Source organism: Eublepharis macularius, chromosome 17 (assembly GCF_028583425.1).
Source record: "Eublepharis macularius isolate TG4126 chromosome 17, MPM_Emac_v1.0, whole genome shotgun sequence".
NCBI classification, from domain to species: Eukaryota; Metazoa; Chordata; class Lepidosauria; order Squamata; family Eublepharidae; genus Eublepharis; species Eublepharis macularius.
In genome coordinates this window covers 24,162,950-24,182,303 of record NC_072806.1, presented here as the reverse complement: position 1 = coordinate 24,182,303, position 19,354 = coordinate 24,162,950, and the positions used below count along the sequence as shown (strand labels likewise).

At 43.1% G+C, this 19,354-nt stretch overlaps 1 protein-coding gene across 2 annotated transcripts in view; it reads left to right on the top strand.

The window, feature by feature from the left end:
• Positions 1–19,354, top strand: part of ZZEF1 (zinc finger ZZ-type and EF-hand domain containing 1) — a 100,735-nt gene that overhangs the window by 10,656 nt on the left and 70,725 nt on the right. For both annotated transcript variants that reach the window (XM_055001956.1, XM_055001957.1), the window contains exons 3-12: positions 2,165–2,359; positions 3,428–3,599; positions 5,514–5,713; positions 7,222–7,432; positions 10,898–11,014; positions 12,244–12,422; positions 15,292–15,390; positions 15,576–15,667; positions 17,095–17,243; positions 18,276–18,387. In XM_055001956.1, the coding sequence (XP_054857931.1) occupies positions 2,165–2,359; positions 3,428–3,599; positions 5,514–5,713; positions 7,222–7,432; positions 10,898–11,014; positions 12,244–12,422; positions 15,292–15,390; positions 15,576–15,667; positions 17,095–17,243; positions 18,276–18,387 (1,526 nt within the window). The remainder of the gene's footprint in view (positions 1–2,164; positions 2,360–3,427; positions 3,600–5,513; positions 5,714–7,221; positions 7,433–10,897; positions 11,015–12,243; positions 12,423–15,291; positions 15,391–15,575; positions 15,668–17,094; positions 17,244–18,275; positions 18,388–19,354) is intronic.

Genomic DNA, 19,354 nt, shown 5'->3' with positions numbered 1-19,354 from the left:
TCTCTAGAGCTTGTACTGCCAAGTCCATTATTCGTCTTTTTAAGAGCTGATGTGGTGTAGTAGTAAAATGCATGAAATTTGTACTGAGAGCTCGTTTCAGTTTATTTCAAGGACCTCTGGACAGTGTTTGTGGTGATGGGACTTCAAGGGACTTGAATGTATTTCCTGTGGTGTATCTATGTGTTCTTGTCGTTCCACTATCCTTTCTGACTCAAAAGGTTTTTATTTAAAGTATTCACGGCCTGTTCTTCTACTTACGTACCTCAAGCTGAGAACGATATCAGAACAAAATTGTTTCTCTTGTGCCTGCGTTGTATGGCCTCTCTTTTGTCTTAAAAAAAGTAACGTCGTCTGACCTGGCGCAAAGCAGTCCGCTGTGCAGCCAATTTGCTGGTGGATTTTTGCTGTGTGTTGAGTGTCACCCACATGTAATAGGGAAAATCCTTGACCAGAGCTCACATTTCTATTTCCTGTCCCTTTCTTATGTTCCAGTCAAGAGGCTTGTTTTTTAATATGCTTGTTTTAAGGTCTGTTAAGTTCACATCACCAGTTGATGTTTTATTTACTCAAGACTTTTTCAGAGATGCGTGATGGTGACTCACAAGGTATTCGCTGCCTTTTGTAATGTTTATTGTAGCTCTGTTTGGATATACTCGAAATAAATAAATAATGTAAAAGAGCTCAGTATTTACTAAAAAAAATTTTTTTTGAAAGAATACATCTGGAAAATTTCTGGTGTCCATTTTAAAAAGTTATTTCCATACCTGCAGGAAAGGCTTGGAATGTTGTGCAAAGAAAGCTCCTGTTGTTTGAGACCCTAGTTTGAACAGACTTGCTTTTTCCGTAATCATTCATCTGCATGCTGTGTATGCAACCTCCTGTTTGAAATGTTACAGGATGTGGAGATTTGTGACTGTGAACAAACTATCAAGGAATATGGTTGAAGGCGGCAAGGGAGAACGGTCTGCAGAAGCTACAACTTGGGGGGGTTTTAGAGAGATGCTGCGTGGATATTCTCAGGCACATTTCCCAAAATGAGGCCTAGGAACTTCCTGCTTTTTTGTGTGTGAAAAAAGGTGTTTCTAGAAATGGAAGCTTCTTGGGGAATCATTCAGCCTGAAAGCCCTGCTCACGTTGAGCTCTTCTCTGGAGCTTATGCTACCAAATTCATTATTCATCTTTTTAAGAGCTGATGTGGTGTAGTAGTAAAAAGCGTGAAATAAGTGCTGAGAGCTTGTTTCAGTTTATTTCAGAGACCTCTGGGCAGTGTTCCTGGTCTCTCTGTCTGTCCACCACCACATTTTAATTTCCTAACAACGCTTCTGAGGGTAGGTTAGGTTTAAAGTCAAAGCAACTGGCCTGAGGTCATCCAGTCTTCTTCATAACTTGAATGGGGAGTAGAACCCAGGGCTCTCTGATCTTATATGTGATATGCTAACTGTTAACACCATACTGACTACATTTTCCCAGTACAGCTGAGTCATTAAATTTAGTTGACAGCGTTTTGGCAACCCACTCTTACAATTGTCCCAAACGTTTGCATGAAGTATTCTGAAAAACAAGTTAGGAAAAATCGTAAGTACACACTAAATATTTTCACTTGCCTCTGGCAAGATATATGTTGGATGAGCAGGTCCCTTTATCAGCTGTCTGAAATACCTGATTCACTCCTTGAATATGCAAACAACGCTCCTTGAAAATGCAGATAAATCAGAGGTTAAAATGAGTTGATGCATTGTTATCCTACAAGTTGGGCCTCAGTTGTCAAATCTATATGTTAGTATTGAAATCTGTTGATCCATTTCCTTCTTCTATGATTCAGTCAATGTGTCGATAACCTCATAAAATTACATAAGCGTTTGATGAACTATTGTACGTAGGGTCCAAAGCAACTCAAACACTACCCATGGATTTGTAGCACTTAATGTTTAAATCTAGGTGAGCCTTGCCACCAGTCTTTTATTCTTTTCCCAGTGCCTTTTGAAAGCACTTAAGTAATTTCGATTTTAGATTCATTAACTTAATTCCAGCCAATCATCAGCAAGCAAAGGTGCGAAATAAGTATCGCTTAATTCACTGGATTACAGGGAAGCTTTTTTTTCCTGTCAACAGTTGAAGGTGTTAACCTAAGAACATCTTTTTGTGTCTTTCTCTGTGTCTCAAGGTTTCATAGACATATTTTCTGAACTGAAGGAGCGCCGTAGTCTTCATGCTTCCATGATTCTGAGATTCTTGCACCGGAATCGTATTGCCAGCTCTGTCATCCCATATCCAGTCTTGGAGTACTTCAACAATATTTGCACGATGCGCTCTTCTGTACTGAAGGATTCCTTAGACCGGCTCTTCTTAAAAGAAAGCGGTATTGGAATTTGTTACTTCCTGGGAGGGAGGTATTTATTGTGAGTTTGAGAAACTCTGCCAGCTGAATAACCTTGTATACCTGGCTGGTGTGTATTAGCTCTGTTTTCCCCCCAGTTGATTGAAACCAGTGGACTTAGACTGGAGTCACTCTGCTTAGGATTTCACTGTTAATGCATATGCACAACAGAACTGCTTCAAAGGAGCAGTGCCTGTGCATGAATATTTACCCTGGATTTGCCTCTTTCTAATCAACAGTGCACATCCATTTCAGTGATTCATGCAGAAACACAGAAGATGCCTCCCTATCAGGACAGATTGTTCTTTCTCTTACCCACTATACAAGTCAATGTTCTGTGTGTGTGTGTGTAAGTGTAAGTGTAACTGTAAGGGTGAAGGGATACCTTTACTGTCAGAAATTTGGGGAAAGTTGGTCTTAAAAGGTGCCCTCTTCATGGTTCCAAACTCTGCAGCAAAAAAGAAAATAAGTTTTGTATTATGTTCTTGGAGAGGAATTTTTCTTGTCATGGGAAGGCTTATGCTAACAAAAATTGACTAAGGAGCAGCATATCCAAATAGTAGTATTAATGGTTTGCCATTGGTGGTAGTAATTTCAGTATGGGGCAGCATTGGTGTTATAAATGGGAGGTATACCTGATCAAGTGATTTCTTAGATATGAAATTTATGATTCTGTAGGATAATAGTTTTTTTCAGTTGTAACACTTCCTTCACATTCCTGGCATTGGAAACATTGATGATGGTGGAAGGTGCCATCAAGTCATAGGGTGACCCCTGCTGGAGTTTTCGAGGCAAGAGACTAACAGAGGTGGTTTGGCATTGCCTGCTTCTGCAACCCTGGTCTTCCTTGGTGGTCTTCCGTCCAATTATTAACCAAAGCTGACCCTGACACAAAATGGGTGCCTGCCACCAGAGAACTCACAGCCCTCTTAAAGTAATAAAGCAGATGGATGAAGGAACACAGAGAAAGAAGAAAGTTAAAGGTACTACTACTAGGAGCTCTTGTAACCATCCTGTTGGTTGTCCGTTCTTTTCCTCTTCTTTTTACAGAATGCCCTAATGACTTAAACCGAAGCCAGGAGTTGGACAAACTCAAATCAGTTTCAAAGTGCTACACTCACATAGAAACCTCATCTAACTCAGGTGATATTGACAAAATGACCAATGGGGAGACGTCCTCTTTCTGGCAGTCAGATGGGAGCGCTCGTTCACATTGGATACGGTAAGCAAAGTACTTCTGACTGAGTTCTGATCTAGGATTTTCCAAGTAAAATTGGTTTTTTCTTGCAAGGCTGTGATGGGACATGGGAAGTGGCTTGTTGCTCTTCCAAGACTGCATGAGATCTTTGTGTTGAACATACAACTGTGATTAGGGCTGCCAGTTCTCTGGTAGGGTTCATCAATCCTCTTCTCTCAGTCTCTGCCCCCACTCCATGCCACTCACCTGACCGGGGGTGGGGGGCAGAGAATGGGCCCAGGAGGCAAAAAAACCTCCCGGGCCAGCGTGCAGCGGGCCCGTTTCTGCTGGGCATAATGATGTCACTTCCTCAAGTGATATCATCCCGTCCCATGCTTCACAGGCGCCAAAATGTGCCAAATTCCAGAAGTTATGTCATCGCACCTGGTGGGAGTGCACATACAAGAAGATCATCTGTGAGAAGTGCCAGGTGCCCCACCTGTCTTGCCAGCAGGGTAAGGACTCCTGGCAGCCCTAGTTGGGATAGAGTCAATGTTCATTAACTCAAACTAATATAAGCCTGATCCATGTCCTCATTACCCCAGGCTAGTAGAGGTGGAATAGGGCTATGAGAAAGGCAAAACCCCCTTAATCTAACTGTTATTTAATGGGATGTGCCATGTCTTGAAGACACGTTTTCCTAGAGAAGCCTACCTGTAAACTTAGGTCATGTATGGAGACCTTGCTTTTTTGTCTGCAAGCCAGAGACAGAAGTGGTTCACACAGGGCAGAGACTTTTCAGTAGCAAATTTGAGGCTCTGAAATTTCCTCCCTGTGGAGATTTATCTCATCCTGAATATAAATGTTTCTTTTTGCGGGTGTTTGGTTATGATCTGCGGCATTTATGCCAGATTTTAAAGAAATTTAGTCATCTTACCTCCTCTGTGGACCTTTTGTGGCTCAGACAAGAAGGTAGAAATGTTTTAAACCTGGTCTTTTGCATCCAAGGTTTCATGAGAGATGTCTGGTGCTGGAAATGTAGCAATGCCTTCCGGAGGCTTACATTCACAAGGGCAGCATTTTTTTTCATTCCCTGCTTTTGCTTTTTTTAATTTGTTTTTTGTTTGCAGATATCCCATGTGGGGGAAGGGGGCATTCTGTGACAGCTCTGCTCTGCTTGCCAGACATTAGATCAGACTTTAGCTGCAGCAGCACAAATCAGTGCTTGAACTGCTGAGCTGTAGGATTGGTTGGGTAGACGCGGCAGTGATAAAGCATGTGGGAGCCTGGCTGAGAACATCTTTGATATTCTTCCCCTCCTCCCCCAATTTAGTGGAGGAACTTTTTCTCTGAGTGGGTTCCTCTTCTCACTTTCTCTGGAGTGGCCTTTAGCCCCACCTGTAGCGCCAGTCTTTTTTTCTTACTTGAACCCTGCCCGTTCCCACCTAGACTCCAGTCTTTCCAGCTCTGCACAGGCTGGTACATTGGCACCATTTTTTAATGAAGCTCTTAGCCCTGACCTCTTTCTTTTCCTTTTCCCCGAGCGTAGAGTGGGAAGGGTGGCATCTATGTCAGTCACCATGCAAGCTGTTCCTCTTCTAACCACTAAGTGCAACAAACCTGAGTGCAGTGTGGAAGCGGCGTCCCTCATTGTCTTTGTTGCTGCTGTGATTCAGGCACAAAGGCCAAATTGGGTGATGAAGAAAGCAAAAAGAAAAACAGGGCTACACTAGCACTGAAGGAGATGCCTTGCTCAGACCCCTGGGAAAAGAGATCAGAGGGAGCATATAGGGAAGGAGAACACCAGAAGGGACAGGCACTCTCAGATTTATATGGCCCTGCCCCAGTAGTGAACAAGAGAAGTTAACTCTCTCAGGATTACTCTCCATCCAACAAGAAGAAACATCGACAGTAAGTTCAATGACCCCTTTCTCCATTTTTTCCCCTTTTGCCTTGCAGCTTAAAGATGAAACCTGATGTCATTCTGAGGCACCTCTCCATCGCGGTGGCAGCAAATGACCAGAGTTACATGCCGCAGCAAGTCACAGTCGCAGTTGGAAGGACTGCCAGCAATCTCCAGGAGGTCCGCGATGTTCACATTCCAAGCAATGTCACCGGCTACGTGACATTGTTGGAAAACGCTAACATTAGTCAGATGTGTGAGTCAATAACAACACAATTGGCGTTTTTGGGTTCTTTACAGTAACAGTTTTCAGAGCTGAAATTATAGGATCATGGTGCTTAGACGATGTGCAGCTGTGCCCCAGGGAGCGTGTTACATTTACGATGCAATGAAATCAAAAGTGGTTTCATAAATTACTTTCTTTAAGCATACTGTGCCAGTGTATCCTCTCTGCTTCTATCCACCTGCCTTCTGGAAGGAATCCAACACCTGACAGACACCCCAACATACCTACAAGAATCAAATCTGGTTGACATCATGTTATCACATTCATGCATGTTCTCAGGGCTACCTGAGTGCCTCATTTATTTTTATGGAGTCCTAACATCATTCTGGTGTGGTAGTCAGAGTGTTGAGGATGGGGAGGGCCCAGGTGGTGCTGGTGCAGTCACCCTTCCTTGCCGTAGCCTGCCTTTCAGGGTTGAGGAGTGGAGAAAAATGCACACTGCCCTATGCTCCTTGGAGGAAGGGTGGGATAAAAATCTAATAGATCTTCCTGGGGTGGTGGTTGTCTGTTACCTGGTAGTGAAGTGAGTATCCTGAGATCTCAGAGGACTTGAACTTCCCCTTTTACAAATCCCCATTTTTGTTCTGATCGGCTCCTAACATGATGGAACCTACAATCTGTACAAAAATACCCCTCTAAGAGAACTGCAGGTGCTGCTTGGAAGCCGCTGTGCCTGGGATTGCAGCTTGATCCACTGCTGAATATACACAAATCCTAAAGTTTTCAGTGGCGATTGGAAGAGCCTTTGAGAATAAATCTTGTATTTTGACTGATTACTTTGACTTAGGAATCTTTCTTTTTTTTATTTATTCAGAATAAAGATATAAAATTTAAATAAAAGAATTGCATCTCATTGAAGAGAAAAAACCACCACAAGCAGCTTCTCTGAAGAAGCAACATAGAAATTTTCAAAATAAATACAAATTCTGGAAATTATGACGCTATGGCAGATGGGGAGTCTTGTTCTGAGCTTTCTGGGAATAACTGAAATATGTACAATACTTAATTTCTTGTCAGACATAACCATTTAACAAAATAAAATTCCTGATTGTTGGAATAATTGGAAAAAATCCGCTTGGAAATAGAAGAAACTGGGCGGGGTGTGTGTGTCCCTGTCCCCCCACCCCAAGAACTTCATGTCTCTAGTTGTGAACTTCAAAAGTTCAGAGTTTAGTTTAGAGGAGAGAATGATTTTAACAGTGTGAAGCAGCAGCAGTGAACTTGTTTGAGATGGAGCTGGGCCCCTTTCAGAAGTATGCTTTGCCTTCCTTTTGAAGTAAATGTGCAGTGGTGGCCCTGTTACCATGAGGCAAAGCATGGCGATGGCAAGTTTTGGCTGCCACCGAGGGCCAGATCTGACCGATAGGGTGGATTCTGCTGGGACGTTCTCTCCATCCAAGCCATGTTGCAATGACCAGGACTGCATGAGAGGCAAGTAAGACAAGAAGAAATTACCCCTTGTTTGATGCTCTTGACAGATGTGCAGATAAACATCAAGCGTTGCCTTAGCGACGGATGCGATACCAGAATTCACGGGCTCAGAGCTATCGGCTACCAGAGACTGAGGAAGGGTGGAGTCTCAGTCTGTGATGCATCAGCGATCTGGTACTGGTCGCTCTTGACCTCCTTGGTGACAGCGTCTATGGAAACGAATCCAGCACTTGTCCACACCATCTTGCAAAACACCCAGTGAGTCCTGTTCCCTTGTGCTGTGTCTCTCTCTAGTGCTTCATTTATATGTGAAGACTTCTGTGTTGGTGTGCAGTCAGGCATTTACCTAGGACTTACGTTCACTTTGAGAAGCAATATAAGCTAGTGGGCGACGTTGTCAGACTCAAAGTCCCTGCTTAGCTGCAAACTTTCTGAGTGGATTGACCCTTATTTACTTGCTTCATTGTGGACTGACCCTTACTTTGAGTCTCTGTATGTCACACTTATGGTTTTGGTGCCTTCATAAAACAGTGATTTGGAAACTTCTAGAGCTAGCTTCTCAGCAATTCTACACCATTAAGTATCCCCAGCCCTTGACCAGTGCACTTGAACAAGGTTGGCAAAATCTTGATAGTATCTTGACATCTTTGAGGCATGAAGAAATCAATTCTCTCCAATACTGGAACCTTGTCCAATTAATATTTGTTTCAAAAAGATCCGTTTGATCTTGAGGGCAAAGTGTATTTAATAATATGAGTGAAGATTCTTAATGGAGTTTCTACTTCATTTTTTCCTACTTCTTTTCTCCCGTCCTTCCAGCTCTTAGGAAATTTTTCCTTAAGAAGAGAGATAGGAGGAGGTATACTGATGGAGGAGGAGGAGCCAGGGACTGTCTTCCTCCACCTTTATTTCTCTTCTTTGCTAATTTTCCTGCCCCTTCCCCTCCCAATTCATAGCAAAGTGTGGCTGGCAAGGAATCAAAGAAGGAGAGATAAAACAGTGTTTGTAGAAAGGCGGACAGAGGCAGGGTTTGTCCAGAGGCAGGGTTTGACTTGGCCTTAAACATTCACTAAAGCAGGTTGGAGAAGCTTCTGCTGTTTCACCAGTAAGCCAGACTGTCTAGTGTAAGGCTAGCCAAATGTTGCCATGTCAGGCGGCAGCTGTTTAAGATGGACTCAAAAGAAATGATGCCTTATCCCAACAATTTGGCTAGCTGATGGTTTGTGAGTGATTTGGAAAGGGAGAGAGGTAAAGACTGTGAGGGCAAAGATGGGAGGATGCCAAGGGAGAGGCTGGGTCTTTCCGTGAACTCTTGCAAGGCTTGGGGGTCTTGTGGAATGCTGGGGAAGGCCATTGTGTAGTAACTGCTTTCCAAGCCCTGTTTAAAGTAGGCCCAGTGTAAGGCTGAGGAGGAAATGGTTGGCATAGGTCATGGAGAGGAGGAGGAACCAGGTGGCTGCAATCCCCTCCTTTCCTCTTGTAACGTATTGTTACCTGTGTCTAATTAAGGCTTCCTCTGAACAGACTAAATATTTTATCTTAAATCCTGAGCAGTTTCCAGACCTTAGATTCAGATCTGAAAAACAGCATTCTCTACTTTAAGGAGGCTGCTTGTCAGTACAAAATGTATAGGGTTCTTCTTGCAATATTCTCCCCCCGAGTTGCAAAGATTTCTTTTTAGAGTTTAAAGTTTTCTTTTCTTGAAATAAACTCTGGTCTTTTTAATGAAGCTGGATATAAAAACACAAATACATATTAATATAAATCCTATGGAGATAGAATGCAAAAGGCAATAAGAATTAAGTTTCCTAGCATTTCAGTCAGGCTTACTGTGGATTGCATGATGTTTCCCATAGCACACATTACATTGGTAAGATTCTCACCTAGATCTTCATGCGATTTCCTTCAGCCAGAACTCTGATTTGCTATTTACATTAGCACTTTTTATATGTTACCTTATACAAAACTCTTAAGATCTTCTACATGTGATAGCATAGATAAACTATGATTGGTTTAAGAACTAATTAATTATTCATATTTTCAACCATGTGACATATTTATTTATTTATTCAATTTATAGCCCTCCCTCCATGCGAGTGGGCTCAGGGCGGGTTACAGCAGTAGATAAAATTACAGTAAATAGGCAATAAAATCACAAACTCATTTTCCACAGCATAATTACCAGTAAGCTAGATGGTCCTCCTTCCCCTTCCCCTGCACATCATACACATAAAAAGAGGGTGGAGGTGTGAGTTTATAACTCAATTCTAGTTCATCATATGTTGTGGAGGGGGCAGATTATCATATAGCCCCTCCACTGGTAGGAGACCGGCAGGGAGGCTGATTAGATGGATCCTTTACTGGCCTCAACCATTTGCCTGGCGGAACATCTCCGTCTTACAGGCCCACCGAAGAGATATGATATCTTGACCGGCCCAAGTGTTTTCCGACAGAGTTCCACCAGGTGGGGGCCAGGACAGAAAAAGCCCTGGCCCTGGTCTAGGCCAGTCGAACCTCTCTGGGGCCAAGGACCACCAGTAGGTGTTTATCTGCAGATCTAAGCGCTCTCCGGGGTACATAGGGGGAGAGGCGGTCCCTCAGGTATGTTGGTCCCAGTCCATTTAGGGCTTTATAGGTCAAGACCAAAACCTTGAACCTGATCTGGAGCTCTACAGGGAGCCAGTGGAGTTAATCAGCCAAAAAGTGACTCTGTGTCCAGCTGCAAGATGAAAAATGTACATCAGTAAAGATAACAGGAAAAGTTAAGTGAGTAGGTCGTCATTGGTCCATTCTATGATTAGAGAACATTTATCTTAAAGTTGTTCACTATTTTTAATTAGCTGTCAAAGATGAAAGTACACCTGTGTGGTTATACAACATGCTAGAAAAAACTGCAGCAAAGTTCATACAAATTTCACTAACGTACACATATATCACTAAGTGTAGTGTGTTCTGATCCATACATCCATGACACTCTCAGAGCCCTTAGGGTCTCTCCAGGTGGGGAAGTACAGATAGTGAAAGGCAGGAACTACAGTCTGGAGGAGACAGGGCATCCCGTATCCCACGGGTCTTCCTCTTTTCCCTGTGTGTGTGATTTTTTTCTTCCCTTCCCCCAAGCTGTTTGATGGAGAATTCCATCAGAATTCTTAATATACAGGGCTCTCCTGGAATGCACATAAGATCTAGCCAAGTTCCCAAAAGGCAGTCGCTCCCAGTTACTTTCATTACCACCTTGCTGCAGGCAAAGCATTGTTGGGCTTAGGAATGATCTCCCCGTTACCTTCGAATGGACTTTGCATTGACTCTGTACTTGGTTGGTTACTTTCACGTGTTAAGATTATGTTGGAATCGAAATAGTGAGTATTAATTAGTGTATCTGGATATTGTAGCCACTCAGCGTTCCTGCCACTCAGCGTTCCTGGATGCCTTCAACTAGCTCCCACGGACTTTGGGACATTATGCATTAACAGCGACGTGATTACCACTTACCTGTTGAATGTTTATAGAAACATGATGGAACTTTTCTTGCTCCTATGATTATTGTAACTAATTGTTATTGCACCAATTGTTGTAATCTTTATTGTATAATTGTACATAGGGCAATATAATTCTTGGCGTGCTTCCTTTGTATTTCGTTTGGTGTAACACTAAATTTTAGCAGTGGTTTTGTGGCAGAACTGATATTCTGATGGGATGATTTTTCCCCCTCCTCTTCTCTAGGAAAGCCCTGCAGCATATACCGCCACTCTCTCTGTCACCTGGTTCCACAGACTTCTCAAGTTTCTTGTCTCCTAATGTTTTGGAAGAAGTAGACAGTTTTCTCCTGAGAATTACCAGGTACAGTCATAACGAAAGCTATCAAGCTAGGAGGGGAGGGGGCTGAGAAAGGCTTAACAAAGCTTTAGGGCATTTGAGTTTAACCCAGCAATGAAGGAGTACATGATAAATGTTTATAGTGCAGTTAATGTATGGAAAGAGGTTACAGATGGATTTTTCTCTTCCCCTTTTGTAGTAATAGGTCGTGTATTACAGCGTTGCTGGCAAGTTACCCATCCATGTGAGGTCCTCCTAATTGAGTGGCTATGTGGAAGAGCTGGAGAGACACATCCTGTTTCAAATTTGGTTCAGCAGATATAAAAGGGGATGGTATATTTGTCATTGAAATCAGTTACATTTCCTAAAGGACAAATCACTAACTGGTAGCACCAGTTGCTGGCCACTTGACAAGACATACTGGTAACCAGGGCTTTTTTTCTGGGAAAAGTGGTGGTGGAACTCTGTGGTTTGCCCGCGGAGAAAATGGTCACATGGCTGGTGGCCCCGCCCCCTGATCTCCAGACAGAGGGGAGTTGAGATTGCCCTCCGTGCCGCCCTCTGTCTGGAGACCGGGGGGCGGGGCCACCAGCCATGTGACCATTTTCAAGAGGTTCTGGAACTCCGTTCCCCCGTGTTCCCCCTGAAAAAAAGCCCTGCTGGTAACTAACCCAGAAGCGAAGGAGGCATTGTTAGGAGGGTGTTGGCTTGTGACAACAGCTCTTCCTCGCAGGCTGTTTGCAGAAGCTGAGAGGTGAAGCCTTGATCCACAGAGACCCGTTGGCTCTACTCAGAGTGGTCCTCGAACGAACATTTCTGGCCCAAATCCTAAAAACATACAACTTTTTGTATTTCGTTGTTCTCTTCCAAATATACCTATTTTAAACTTACGCCCTCTCCCAGTTGACGCATATGAATATCTGAAGCTGCCTTATACTGAATCAGAGCATTGTTCTCTCTGGCTCATTACTGACTGCCTGGCAGCTGGTCTCTTAAGACCTTAGAAGCAGTCTGACCGAGTCCTGCTACCTGAGATCCTTTGCCCTTGAAAATGCCATGCATTGAACCAAGGACAATCTACATTCTCTTTGTGCTCGAAACACCACAAAACTGGATGCAGATTTGAAATGCTTGAAAGTGTGCTTTAAAAGAGAGTAACATTAAGACACCAACTTTATGAAAAAAAAGCCTGCTTGAATTTACAGATCTCTCTCTCTCTCTCTCTCTTCCCCCCCCCCTTACAACTTTACTAGTTGTTGTGCTTCTCCAGAGGTAGAGCTCACATTGTTGGCATTTGCTCTTGCCAGAGGGAGCATTGCTAAAGTACTGAGCACGCTTTGTACAATTTCTGACCATCTGGAAACTCCGTACAAAGCTGCTTCTCTCATCGCTTCCATGGCCACAGTCCGGCAAAACCTGCTGTACAAATATGGTAGGTATTGGCATGGTGTGTTCCGATGGTCTCTGAAAGCCATACTTGTAATGCACTTGATCTTCTTTGCGCAGCTCAGCAGATTGTTTCTGGTTCATCAGTGGTGTGTTAAGTGAGACAGTTGAGCAAAAAGGTCTTTCAAAATTATTAGTACTAGCTGCTCACTTGAGGTGAGGAGCAGCTGTGAGAGGAGGCAAGTAACCCGGTTATTTCTGGATATGCAGAATTTACTGGCATACCTCCACTCCCAAACTCCATGAAGAAACCCAGCAATAGCATCTCCTGTTCATTGCCTCGTAATAATGGCACACGCACCCTTCTACATGTCAAACCATGTTAAAATGGTTGTTCTGTAACATTCCCCAGGAAAATTCACAACATTTATCATACAAACAATAAAAGTGGTTGTTTTTGTCCTAATGTTAAGTGAGAAATTATCTCTATATGGTGGAATTGTATAAGAGCGTAGATGTTTTATAATTGGGCTGCAAACCTAATATAGCTGCATGCATTGTGTAAAATGTCTTAATGCCCCCAGAGTATCCTGAGATCATTCTATATTTAACATCCATTAGACTTGTTTTTGAGCAACACTGGAAATCTTTCTCAGAACCTCCTAAGAAGAAGTGGTTAGTGGCAAAAGAGCCAGTAAAGACAACGTACAAGACAACTTTGTTTAGAGGAGAAAATGTGAAGTCTTCAGTAATTCAGTACATAATGTAAAAATATGAGCTGAATCCTGAAAACTGTGAGCAGAGCTCCACTCATGAAACAGATCTCTGCCGTCACCTCCTGTGTTTATGGAGTGGTGTGGGAGGCTGAAGCTCGAGGAAGAAATCCACAGAAAACGTGGAACCCTCTTGCACAAGAGGAAGTTTCTTCTGCTTGCACACGGGCTGATTTGGGTTCACTTCTGTGAGTTAGACTGTATTCTTTTCTCACCGCTTTATTTACTGTAGCTGTTAAGGTTTGTGATAGTGGCAGTCTAATATTTGGCAGATTGTTTCCGATGGGTTAGTCTGTAGTAGCAGACTTTGAGTCCAGTAGTGCCTTAAAGACCAAACAACATTTTCCAAATTATAAATTTTCATGTCAGAAGTCACTTTGACAGATGGAAAATTTTGTTGACCTGTAAGATGCTAGTAGATTCAGATTTTCTTATACTTGGTAATTGTATTTATGTGCTTGTCCTGTGTATGTGCTTCTCACATGCTGCTCTTCCTCCAAAGAGCTCAGAGCACAGTTCTTCCCTTCTTCATTTGATCCTTTGACATGTAGAGCACATTTTTATCTTACTGTTCCTCCAGGGAGTTTAAAAGTGGTGTCTTTTGTTCTCCCCTCCTGCATTTTTGTCACCCTTGAGCTTCACGGCAGATTGGGGATGTGAGCACATGTTTTCTTGCTCTTAAGACAATATTCTGACTATTGCACAATGCTGCTGTAGTTGTCCTTGCTGCCTTTATGGAGTTTGGTTAGCAGCAGAAAGCCTTGGCAAGCATGTCCGTAATCATTCAGGCACAGTATTGGGTGGCTGCATGGCTAAAAGAAATGCCAGGTTTTATTTGTTCTTTACTTTCATTTATTTACGTTATTTATGGTTTTTATGGTTTGCTATTTATGGTATTTATGGCTTTCTCACTGAGACTCCAGACCGATTACATAGTGTAAGCCAATATGATCAACGGCTGGGACAGTCAACCAACAATACATTTAATAAATAATGCAGTAGAAATTTGAAAACAAGCAGAAATCCGATATAGAGCTGAAATATGCTGAAGCAAAACATAAGTAACTTGACATATTAACGACACAGAGAAACTTTTAGTAGGAGCATAATTACAGCAAAAGACAGTATGGGGTAGTATAATCGACAGTCCCTATCCCTTTTCCAATGCATCTCCCTAGCTATGAGTCTGCAGCCTGCGGCCCCAAAGCTAAGTGTGGCTCAGTATATAACTCAATAGGGATCTTCTTTAAAAAAACCCCCTAATCTTAAAGGTATATCGGATATGTGGGATGTTAGAATAACCAACTAATATCTGAGAAAGGGAGCTTTGACTCTCAAAACCTCATACCCTGGAAATCTAGTTGGTATTTAAGGTGCTACTGGACCTGAGTCTTGTTCTTGTACTAGAGACCAACATGACTACCCACCTACAACTAGTAATGGGAACTGGAAGCAAAGGTTTGTATGGGATTAAAAGGCTTCTTAGAGATGCTTTGCAGAAAGGAAAATGAGAGAAGGGAATAACTGTCAGTAATCCAAGAGGAAAGCACGTGCAGATTTATGCCAGTCCACTAAAACAATTGCATGGTGTACTCCTGGGTATATTGCTTATTGTGTATCCTTTGTTAGGCTCTTCCTAATATAGGACTCTCAAATGCTTTATCAGGACATCAGTTCTCAGTAATGTATGTTGTGTATTTTCAGTTATGCAATTGGACTTCCTTATACTGGGCTCTTTGTTGATCTCTTGCTGTCAGCCTTAATGTAGTTTGCCTCTTTAATGGTAAAAGGTTGCCGTCCTTTAATCTAATTTGTAGTTATAGTGTGGAAACCCATAATATTTCCAGCCTTGTACTGGAAAAAAACTTGTAAGCATACTTTTATGTGTTTTCCCCTACACTTAACTGTCATAGATTCCAAGCATAACTTCTAATTGTAGCCTCAAAAAGAATAAAAGAGATGATCTAAAATCAGCACATTTAATCGGCTAGAAAGTATTTTTTTAAAAAGGAAATTTGAGTCGATCTTGTATCGAAACAAACTCAACTCGATTTTTCAGGAAGAATGTCACAAGAGAAAAACTCAATAAGAAAGCCACCAGTACAAAAATGCTTTTGCCCTCAACCCTCTCTGATTCTCCAGGAACGCCCCTGCGGCTGACTTTGCAAGCCTGTGATGTCAAAGGAAAGGAGGACAAATCAGGACCCGAAAACCTCCTCGTGGAGCCTTGGACGGGGGATGGTAAGCGCCCACTTGGCTTCTAGAGGCAAGTCGTCATCGCCGTGCCAAATCTGCACGCCATGGGAATCAGTCCTGGGCAACGCCCCCCCCCCCCGGGTTGGTCCAGCTCCAAATTTGCCGTGTGGAAAACGCTCCTCTGGGAGAAGGGCCCAGCAAAATTCACTCGTCTGTTATTTTGTTTGTAGGCTTCCTTACAGAGACCGGAAAGACTCGAGCCAGTGTGATTCTTTCCACAGGGACTGAAGCTGCCTTCCAGGTCACGCAAATCAGAATAAAGGTAGGGACGTGCTCATCAGAAAGTAGCAATTTAGAAAGCACAGTTTGCTTTCTTATGACAGACCTGATTTCAAGGCACTCCTTTAATGGTGCAGTTTGGCTGTGCTGGAGAGAGCATCAATTCCCACAAAAATCAGGTCTGTTTAGATGCAAAAAATCAAGTAGCCTTTAAAAAATTAAAACTATTGTGAATGTTTCCAACATGAAGATTATCTATAATGATAGTGCTGAGTGTTGAAATGGTTTTATACACACTCTGTAGTCCCTTTTTCATGACGGGCACCAAGTGATTCTGCGCATGTTGGATAATGCACTTCCAACTCTTTATAGATCATTTGGAATGGATTTTTTTGTGCGCGGAACAAAAAATCCACCTCAAATGATTGATAAAGTGCATTGAAAGTGCATTATCCAACGTGTGCAGAATCAGCCAATATTTGGCAGTTTCAGGGCATCTCTTCATGCCTGCGTGATTTCTGTATGCATGGCTGCAAAGTGATGTTTGTGCCAACCTGGGAAAGCAAATGGGGTTAGATGAAGAGGAGGAGCAAGGGAACCAGTGTGGTGTAGCTGATAGAGTGCTAGACTTGGCCTGGGAAGACCTGAGTTCAGATCACTGATTGAGCCATAAAAGTCACTGAATGATCTGCCACTTTCTGCCTAACCTATCACGGCGCTGATATGAAGAAAACAGTGTGACCACCCCATCATAAGTACCACTCTGAGCTCCTTGGAAGAAGGATAGTGTAGAAATGAGACAAATGAATTGGGAACCTTGGTCAAATCAGAGCTGGATTCTGGAGCCAGCTGTGGCTCAGAGCCGAACTAGATGAGATGCCTGAGACATGGAGGACACGTGTCGGTTTCCCACAAGTTTCCACGGGAAGTATAGTGAGAAAGAACCTCTGCCAGAGGTTCTTTCTCTAGGCATCTCATCTAGTCTGCTCGGCTCCACTTGCCACCGCTGGTGCACTTGGCTCCCTCCGGCTGTGAAGTGCATTTAGGGGAGCAGGGGGAGTGCGCTGGTGGCGGCAAGAAGGAGCTGAGCATGCCGATGGTGGTCAGAGGGAACTGAGCGTGCTGGCAGCAGCGAGAGGGAGCACGCGCTCCCCCTGCATGAAGAGGGGATTCTCCCCCTCTTCTCCCTGGCAGAGGTTCTTTCTCATCACACTTCCCATGGAAACTTGCGGGAAACTGACACGTGTCCTCTACATGTCTGGCATCTTGTCTAGTTTGACTCTCAGGCCTCCAGGGTGTGTGTATGTGGAGTCCCACAACCCCCCTCCCCATTCATAGACTACGCTGTGAAGAAGCAGATGGTGTGTTCCTCTTTGTGTCCCCTTACCCTGCAGCTTGTGCACACCAGAGATGTCATTTTGCTGTTCTCCTTCTATTTTGTACATGGTTACAGCCTTGTTCTCCTCCTAGGTGCGGAGAGGAGCGATTGGGGCCCGGTGTGGCTTAGTGTTTGCTTACAACTGTTCTCAAGAAAAATTTCATGCAGAGGAGCATTTTAAAAGATTTGAAAGCTATGACAAATGGAAACTAGAAGATTTCCGGCAGTTTTTGAAAATCAGGTAAAAACAAATGCGCATTGTGAATGTTTTGACGTTATAGCCAGTGCATTTTGGCATATTGCCCAAAGCTTGCTGAGAGGAAATGTGAACTTGAATTATGATCTCTTGGGAAAGAGTGTCTTGGGTCTTCCGGTTCTTTCCATAGCCAGATTTCCAACTAGATAAGCAACCCAATAGAAGCTTTTGCTGGTGTTTGCTAGTACCAGTGAGGCAAGATACTCAGAGGAACCTAGTAGGTGTAATAGTGTACATTGAGGCTACTCTAGGCTGTGATGGGCAAATGCTGAAAATCTGTGGCCCATTAGTGGTGCAGTTCTTGGGGGTCTTTTCCTGCACCCCACCAACCAAGGGTCTTCTGATATGCTAAATATTCACAAAAAAATAAAAGCTGTGGAATGCAAGATGTCTCAGGCCATGATCTTAAGATACTTACAAAACCAAGGTCTTAAGATCATAACCTGAGACACTATGTGTTTCCCCCCTGCCCTCCGAGTTCTTGAAAACATTCAGCCTGAGGAAGTGTTCGGTGGAACTCAAAAGCTTGCCCTCTTCAAAAGATTGTGCTTTTGTGTTTGGATTTTGTGCTTTGGACCACTGTGGTCACCTGCAACATCTAAACAGCATCCCCCAGTGTATTTCATAGTTGTTCACATCCACTGATACTTTGCTCACCTATCTTTGAGTCTTCTGTTCTAAGGAGGTCTTTTAAAGACTTTGCTTATCTGATTGTTTGAAAGTTCAGATCTCAGTGCTGCCCTCTTCCCTGTCAGAACCGTGCCTTCTGCTTATCCAACGAGCATCTTCCCATTCTCTCTGACCCTTGTTCACAAAGATTTTAGTTCACCAGTTTGGGAAACCACATTGGTAAACCATGAGGATTAGGAACACTTGTAATACGGAGATACTTGTGGTTGAAAATGTAGTTCTGTGACAGGTAGTCCTGTCATAGCCAGATACCATAGATGAATTGCAGTTGGGTTGTAGGGCTGCAGAGAAGGCACAAGCCTTGTTGACCTTCTTTTGTATCTGCAGGAGTGGCACCTCTCGTGATGAGCTGGGAGAGGAGGATCCTGTTGGCTGGTTTGAAATGGAAGAGGAATGGGATGAAGTGGAAGTCAAAATGCAGCAGTGCAGAATTTCCCAAGTAAAACTTCCATTCTACTCATTCAGACCTGAAGACAATAAAACTCATTCAGACCTGAAGACAAGAAAACTTTTACTATGTGGTTTATAGCAGTGATTCTCAATGGCTGGTACATGTACTGCCAGTGGGATGCAGGGCTTTCGTAACAGTTACTAAGAATTCGGTCTCCCTCACTCCCTTTTCATTAGTCATAGCAATAAAATGTACTCCCAAATGCAGTTTATTATGTCCCTGATTTTTATGTCCCTAAAACCTACTGCAAATGATAAATATGTGTATCATTTTATTTATTTATACATTTATATTTATATTTAACTTGAATATATTTCATATATTTAACTTGAATGTGACATATATATGCAACGTAAGCATAACTGATAGTGGCGGCAGTGAGGCTCAGACGATGATATATTGCATTTCAAATGTGCAAACACTTTGGTGCACGTTTATCTCAGTAATCCTTACAACGGTCCTGTACAGTAGGCCAGCAAGATTCAAGTCCAGTAGCTCCTTAAAGGCCAACAAGATTTCCAGAGTAGAAGCTTTCAACAATCAACGCTCCCGTTGTCAGATCTGACATGGCTGACAAAAGGAGCTTTGACTCTTGAAAGCTTATATCCTGGAAATCTTGTTGGTCTTTAAGATGCTACTGGATTCGAATCTTGTTCTTCTACTGCAGACCAACACGGCTAACCACCTGAGACTATCTATATGGTAGGCCAGTCATTTTATCCCTGTGTTGTAGAAGAACTGTTGTACTGTCATCAGATGATGTCATGGGGCAGAGCCTGGCGTGGCATCTTACCACTGTGGGCATCTGGCCCATGTAACTATTTGAGCCTCCCCCTAGAGTTCACACTCTACATCCTCCCTTGGCCTCTTGAGTCACATAGATTTCAGATGAAGCAACTTGGTGAGCAGGTTCCGCACAGCATCTTTGTCAGGGTTTAGGGTTCTTTTAAAAATA